Genomic DNA, 7,276 nt, shown 5'->3' with positions numbered 1-7,276 from the left:
CCCCTGAAATCCTGGAACTCGAGGGGTCCTTCAGAGGATGGCAGCCAGGAACACACGTCAACCCGAGCTGCCGGCCTGTTCCCTGCTCAGATTTCCTGTAACCGGAACGGAAGTGAGTAGGGCAAATCAGACGCTGCCAGCCAGGCCTGAGAAAAGATTGATGTATTTTTTTTTTTTCCTTTTGAATTTCAACCCCCAAAATATTCCAGCAAAAAACCCGGGGGCGGTTGGCCTGGGTCTCCTTCTATGAGCGTCAGCCGCCCAGGAGGACGGTGGACTTGCCCACACCCAGGCCACTGCCAGCCCACGTCTCCCCTGCTCGGCCCGGGAGGGAGAGACAGTGGAGCTGGCCGGGAAGCTGGGAGGTGGGCCAGGGGAGCAGTGCTTTGGGGTCAGAAGTTGGGCTGAGGCTGAGGGGTGCGGGCGAGCTGCCCAAGTGCAGTCACCTTTGCTCAGTGACGGAGCCTCGAAGCTTGGCCGGGGCTGAAGGAACTACACGGGTGTGGGTGAGGCTGGCGAGGCGGGAGGGCTGCGGCCGGCGAGCTGGGCGAGGGCGGGGCCGGGGGCCAGCCCTCCACCTCTAACTGATGATCTGCCGAGGTCGGCCGTAGCCTGTCATGCCAGCCTGGGAGGCCCCTCTGTTGCTGCCCATCTGTAGGCCGATGACATGCTTTCCCTCCTGCAGTTGGCTCTCTGTGAATTCCCTCTTATGCTCCTGGGCTTTCCTAGGAGAGGAGGAACCAGGTCAAAGACTTGCCAGGACTGTGTGTTTTCCAGCCATCTTTGGTTTCCTGTGTTACTTCCTAGGCCGATCCCATTCCCTCCCCATTTCACCACTCGTTTCCTTATCTAGCTTGCCCCACAGCACAGGCTATGGAGACTGGCTGAGACAGGAGGGTAGAAAGGGAGGAGTCAAGAAGTAGTAGGGACCCATTTCCCCCCATCCTAGACTTTCAGTTCATACCTTCCTGGCTATCTGCTTCCCCAAATCACTGTACTAAAGGGTTAGCCCGTCTCCTGCAGAGACCCAAGCTCAGGGTGCAGGGAAACCCTGGTGGCCGCATACTTCATAAACCAGTTGGGATCTCCACGGTAGTGTCCATCGTTCTTGGTCACTGCCAAGCTGCCCAGGGCCATCAGGGTCCTCTGCACCGCTGCCAGGTCTTTGCCTGTGAGTAGAAAGAGGGGAGGGGAAATGATCTTCAGGACTGTGTAAACAGGACTCCAAGGCAGAGCCTGCCCACACCTCTCAGAAAATTGGCCAACCCGGGGCAGAGTTGGTCCTAAAATCGAAAGAGGCACAGTAGATCCCAGGGTACGCCCTTGCGGGTGTGGGGTTCTCCTGGCGTATCCCACTCCTGCTGTGCAGAGCCATCATCATGGCAGTTTTGATCATCCCTCGTCCCTGCCTCACCCTCCTGTCCCCCACCTGCCTCCACCCCTCTTCTCTCTGTACCTTCAAAGAGGTCAACAGTCTGGAACATGTCAGTCTTGGTGACACCATAGTCCTCAGCTGCCTTCAGGAACTGAGCCACCTGCTCCATCTGCTTGAAGACCATGGACGGTGGGTTCTCAGGCACCTTCACCGGCTTGGAGCCATCCGGATACAGGCTGTTGACCAGCTTGCTCAGAATCTGCCGGGTGTAGAAGGTAGCTTGGCACTCGGTTTGGGGGTTCTGCCCCACAACTCCGGCAGGATGGCATGGACCCAGCCCCCCTGCCCCGGGTGCCACTCACCACACCATTCTTCAGCCAGACCTGGAAGCCCACACGCCCACGGTCTGGGCGCCCCACGTCGGGGCCGCACTGCGCTATGATCCACTCCACCAGCCGCTCCTCTATCTCCTCGTCGTACTTCTTCTCGATTTTGGATTGCACTTCACGGCTCATGCCGTAGGAAGGACCCTTGTTGGCCATGTTAGCGGGGAGCTAAAGCAGCACAAGCCGGAGGAGGGAGAGGCTCAGAGAACAGCTCTGCTGTCCCTGGTGCCGGGCAGGTCTTCCAGCTCTGTGTTGGGCAACCACCCTAGCCGGTTATCTACCTCCCCTTGCTTCCTGGTTTTGTTTCCATGGCACTGCTCACCCGGGCCAGCTCATCCCCTCAGTCCACGGAGCCTCTCTGAACTTGGAGGCCAGATCTTTGGCAGTCTAGAGCAGGAGTTAGTAAACTTTTTTGGTAAATAACCAGACAGTCATTTTACTGATGGTCATATTTTAGGCTTTGCAGGCCATAAGGTCCCTGCCACTGTAGCACCAAAGCAGCTTTAGGCAGTGTGTAAACAAGTGAGCATGGCTCTGTTCCAATAAAACTTTATTTACACGAACAGATGGCAGGCTGTACTTAGCCCATGGGTTTGATAACCCCTGGTCTAGAGCATTCTTTCTTTGCCAAGATTGACCATGGAGGCACTGCAGAGGCCTTTCGGAAGAGGTCACATTGCCCCTCAAGAGAAAGCCAGCAGATGTCTTTGTCCAGTGAGGCGGTTTGGCAGCTCTGCCCAAAGTTATGGAGGCATCTCCAGCTCTCACTTCTCCCAGAAGTGGGAACTCCAGCACTCAGCCTCTCTACCAGCTCAGCTCAGCCTCCTGCCTGCAGCCACAGAGGCCGAAGCTTACCTACCCCTGGAAAGGGCTAGGAAACCAGCAAAGCCCAAGAGCTTTGGGCCAAGAAGCTGCGTTTCCCCGGGGAGCCAGATGAGAGAGGGCTGCGAGCGAGCTGGCATACCCACCGGCTGGCCCTCGTGCCCTCAGGCTCTCACCACGGTGGGAGCCTGAGTAACCAGGAAGCCAGAGTTCTCCAGGGACGTGAGCCAAGAATCTGCCAACCAGAGCATGGGAAGCCCTCCCCGTCCAGACCAGCAGCAGCTGCTGCCTTAGGGCCTGGGGCTGGCCTCGCTCAGGAGAGCCCTACCAAGGGAGGGGAGGCTGCAGGAGCAGGGCCAGGCAGGCAGGCCGCTGGGCAGACCAGCACGTGGCCAGCCAGGAGGAACCTGACCTGCCTCAGGTATCACCCGGGGGTGGTGCCAGAGTTCACCCTTCGAAGAGGAACCAAACGAGGCCAAACCATCCCCTGGCCCTCAGAGAGGCCGGAGGTTGGGAGGAGAGAATGGTCTGCGGATGGAGGTAGTCAGCGCGTTTCCTCAACTCCCTGTCTTATCAGAGCTGAGTCCCTCTCCCCACCCACCCCCACGGGAGGCAGTGAACATCATCGCTTCACATGGGCCCAGCTCAGCCGCCAAACTGCACTTGCCCGGCCCTTCTTTCCCTGCAACCGACAACTCCTCTGAGCTCGAATGCCCCGTCTCTGCAGTGAGGATAATGTTATCTACCCCAGAGGGCTGGGAACATTCCATGAGGCCCTGTCTGTGGCTACCGAACACACTGTCTGCCCCTCAGCGGAGCTCCTCAAAATGTCAGTCCTTTGTCCTCAGAGCTGGTCTCCTGGTAGCGACCTGGGAAAGCCAGCCCCTGACCAAATGGTGAAAAACAGTAAGTGTTCTTCTGGCTGCAGCCTCCACCCCTGTTCAAAATCATTCCCTGAGGGGACAACGAAATTTGAGAGGAAGAACAGAAGAAGGGGGCTTCCCTGGTGGCGCAGTGGTTGAGAGTCCGCCTGCCAATGCAGGGGACACGGGTTCGTGCCCCGGTCCGGGAGGATCCCACATGCCGCGGAGCGGCTGGGCCCATGAGCCATGGCCGCTGAGCCTGCACGTCCGGAGCCTGTGCTCCGCAATGGGAGAGGCCACAACAGTGAGAGGCCCGCGTACCGCAAAAAAAAAAAAAAAAAAAAAAAAAACAGAAGAAGGGCTCCTCTAAATTCCAGCCACTGGGCAACTCACTTCTCTCTGAGTCTTGTTTCCTTATTTGTAAAGTGAGGGCCAAAGAATTCAAAGGCCAAGTCCCTCCCTTCCCCACCCCGCTGTGTGTCTCATCCCTGCTTCCCAACCTCCCGAGGACTCCTGGGTGAAGAACTGTGGTCAAAATACACAAGCAGCTGGGACCAGGCCATCCTTCGTCTTGGCCTCCCACCCTCCCTCCTCATCTCAGCCTTCACCGTCCCATCCCAGGCAGGCCAGGTGCATCCCTGTGGTCCGGGCACCACCACCCTCCCCACCTTCCATGCCCAGATCTTCTTGCCTTCCCCTCCCCACCTCCCCTCCCACCTGCCTTCCCCTCCCAGACCTGGCGCTGGGCCCGTGAGGAACAGGGTGCCAGCAGTGTGTCCCCCACCCCTAGCTTCCGGTCTCAGGAGATTCAGGACAGTCAAGGTGTCAAGGCTCACAGTGACAAGTACACAAAGTTGCGGCCCCTAGATCCAGAGACAACATTTGGATTTTGATCAGAACAAAGAAGGGGGATGAAAGGCACCCCCGCCTCCCTCCTGGTAGAGTCTGAAAGTGGAGGGTTCCAAGAATCCCTCAAAGTCCTCTGACAAAGCCCTCCCCAGGCCCACCTTGGAGCTGCTGGGGAGGGGAGGGGTGAGGAGAGGGTGAGGGCGAGGGCGAGGGTGGCAGGGTGGCCCACCCAGGGGCCTTTCTAGGCAAAGCCTCCTGGGACAGGATGGACAGGGCAGCCTGAGGCTCTGCTTTGACCCTCCTAGCCTGCAGCTCCATCAGCCTCCCCTCCCCTGAGAAAAATACAAGTCCAACTGCAAAGCTGGCACCAGCAGGAACCCAGAAAAACTGGCAGAACCAGGGGTCTCTGCAGGACTGCCGTGCCCCTCCCTCTTCAGAATAAAACACAGCACGTAGGATGCGCACACGTGGATCTGAGAAGGCAGGAGGGGTGGCTCATCTGAATTCTGGGGACAGAGGAGACCTTTCCGACTCACTGCTGCCCTTTGAAGAGCCACCACTGAGGGGAAGCAGCCAGACCCTTGGGGAAGGCCCTGCCTGGCCCTGCCCACACCACCCAGGCTGTCATTCCAAAGCTCCTGGAGGTGCTCACCCCCACTCCTCTGCCCGGGGTGGGGGTGGGTGGGTGGGTGGGAGGGGCTCCCACTCAGAGTATGGAGGGAGCTGTGTGCCTGGAAAGGCAGCTCTCTCACTGGCCCTGCACCCTGCCACCCCAGCCTGTTCCAGAAAACGAGTCTTGTGGTCCTGCCCACCACCGCAGTGGCTACCCAGGGGCTCTCTGATGCTGCTCAGGACCTGGGGACCCACCCGTGGGACACTGCTCTCCAGCCCTGGTGTACCACACGCCTCCTCACCTCCTCGGACATCCTCCCAGGTAGATAGCAGACTACAAGACCTGGGTCTAAACCAACACCACCTGGAACCTATCACACCCCCGTGGGTGTGACTATGGCTGAAAATGGGGAGCCTCCCTCACCCCAGTTCCCAGGTTTCCACCATCAATCCCTCTGCACCAGCCAAGTCTCCCTGGGCATTTCAGTGAGCCCAAGGCTGCCCAGTCTAAGAGATACGGGACCCTGGCAATCCCATCCCACCCATCAAGCTAGGACCAGCTCCGCAGGTGGAGATTAGGAATGCGTGCTGGAAGAGGGTGGGCTGCCCCAGGCAGGGCACCCGAGGCCTTGCCAGCGATACACCCACCGCTACTGCCAAGCCCCAGCCCAACTCCCCTCCATCCCCGGGACAGATGTACTTACAGGCGTTCCTTGGTGCTCGCAGGAAGGAGTGAGCTCTGTCTGGACTTGGAGAGACAGGACGGGACGCTGGCTGGGTGAGGGGTTTAAAGGGCTGCCACCGCGGTGATGTCAGCCTCCCCGCTGCTGGCTCGCCCCGGTCCCCTCCCTGCTAGAGGAAACTGGCTCCTTCTCCACCCCCAGCCCCCCCAGTGACTCCACACAGCCTCCATATTTGGGGAAAGACACCAAGTTGGAGCAGTCTACCGGGGGCTGCCCGAGACATTCTCTGCGTGCTTTGGAGATGGAGCGGGCGGGGGCGGGGCCGCGCTGCCGGCGGGTAACAGCCGGGAAAAGCCTTTTATGGACAGGACCGTGAAGGCTTTCCCTGCTGTCTGGACTTACGGCTGCTCCTTCAACACTGTTTCCTGCCTCCGAGTTTGAGGGGAGGGGGAAATTCAAGAGGGGCCCGTCCAGGGAAAGAGGAAAGAGGCTAGGGGCCCCCCTCCCTGAGGTTTGTGGGGGACTAAGCAGCCACGCTCTCCTCCAGGGGCTTTTGGCTCCAGTGGGAGATAGGAACTCACCTTTACTGAGGACGGGCTACATACCGGGCACTTTGCACATCCGCTCGTTTCATACTCACAGCTGCATCGTGACAGCGAAATTACTATCCCATTTTACAAATGAGGAAACAAGGGCTCGGAGTGCATCTTACCCAAGGTCACGTGGTAAGTCTTGAGTGGCAGAACCTGGGCATCCCTGCCGACCACCCCGCCCCCTGCTCAGGTTAAGTTTACAGTTGGGGTGGGTCTTGAGTTCCACGCTTTAGCTGGGGGTGGGATTTGAGGGTTCCGCAACAGCTCAGTTGACCCTGGCCCCATCCAGGGGGTCTCTAGGGCCTGAGACACCAACACTGGGGTAGGAGGTTCAGAGGCTGCTGTCATCCCTTCCTCCCTTTTAAACAGTCCCTACCTACCCTGGAAAACAGACTGGACCCCATCACCCAGGAAGGAGACCTGCTCAAATCTTGCTTCGGGGGTGGTGGTGGTGGGGTACCGGGAACGGATAGGAAGTGAAGAAAGGTGAGAGGCCCCCAGTGGGGTCTCTGGCCTGCCTGCTGTGGCACCACCCCATCCTAGGGCAGCCTGGCAGGGAGGGGCTAACACTCTACACCACACACCCAGCACCACCAGGAGAGGGACGGCCGGGCCAGGCAGTCTAGGGAGGGTCTGCCCACCACAGCCAGCTCCCGACGCCAGAGCCTAGTGGCGCGAAGAGCTATATTGCCCCCTAGTGGCATCTGCGGGGAAGAGCATGGAGAGGAGCTGGGGATCGGCTAGAGAGGAGCCCAGACCTCCGGTTGTGTTCTGAATTCACCAGCTTCCCCGCTCCCCGCCCGCTCCCACCCCCACCCGCTCCCCATCTTGTCCTCCTTAGCCTGCGGAAATCTAAATCAACCTTCCAGGGTCATTTCAAATCTCCTTCCTCTTGGAGCCTGCATGTCATCCACATGCCCACTCTCCCACCATCCATCACCATCTGGTGTTTCCAGAGTACCACCTGTCCATTAAAGCAGGTCAGGGAGTACTGCCTGTGCCTGCGGCCTGCAGCCCGCCGAGCTGGGAGAGGCTCAGATCAGAAGTGAAGCTCGTCTGACTGGTGGGTGGGGACCAGGTGGGCAGAGGCTGC

At 59.2% G+C, this 7,276-nt stretch overlaps 1 protein-coding gene across 3 annotated transcripts; it reads right to left on the bottom strand.

Moving 5' to 3' along the window:
• Positions 1-147: 147 nt before the first annotated feature.
• TAGLN (transgelin) lies at positions 148-6,966 on the bottom strand. 3 transcript variants are annotated; one of them, XM_004273360.4, is made up of 5 exons: positions 5,612-6,966; positions 1,738-1,929; positions 1,457-1,634; positions 1,067-1,169; positions 148-725 (listed from the first exon to the last, which is right to left on the bottom strand). In XM_004273360.4, exons 2-5 carry the CDS (start codon positions 1,915-1,917, stop codon positions 581-583), a joined length of 606 nt encoding a protein of 201 aa, XP_004273408.1. In that variant the 5' UTR covers positions 1,918-1,929; positions 5,612-6,966; the 3' UTR covers positions 148-580. The 3 variants fall into 3 exon arrangements, with proteins under 3 accessions (XP_004273408.1, XP_049570317.1, XP_049570319.1); XM_049714360.1 differs by lacking the exon at positions 5,612-6,966 and adding an exon at positions 4,183-5,598; XM_049714362.1 differs by lacking the exon at positions 5,612-6,966 and adding an exon at positions 2,043-3,884.
• Between the last annotated feature and the right edge of the window lie 310 nt (positions 6,967-7,276).

This window comes from Orcinus orca, chromosome 8, assembly GCF_937001465.1.
Source record: "Orcinus orca chromosome 8, mOrcOrc1.1, whole genome shotgun sequence".
Taxonomy (NCBI): Eukaryota; Metazoa; Chordata; class Mammalia; order Artiodactyla; family Delphinidae; genus Orcinus; species Orcinus orca.
The sequence above is the reverse complement of the archived record's forward strand: the minus strand, read 5'-3'. Positions and strand labels throughout refer to the sequence as shown.

What these genes read in the sequence shown, in the direction of transcription:
- TAGLN (XM_004273360.4), bottom strand. Translation starts at nt 1,917, where the DNA reads ATGGCCAACAAGGGTCCTTCCTACGGCATGAGCCGTGAAGTGCAATCC. An exon ending in TCTGGCTGAAGAATGGTGTG is followed by an intron (nt 1,635 to 1,737) that starts GTGAGTGGCACC and finishes TACACCCGGCAG; the next exon opens with ATTCTGAGCAAGCTGGTCAA. An exon ending in GATCCCAACTGGTTTATGAA is followed by an intron (nt 726 to 1,066) that starts GTATGCGGCCAC and finishes CTCCTCTCCTAG; the next exon opens with GAAAGCCCAGGAGCATAAGA.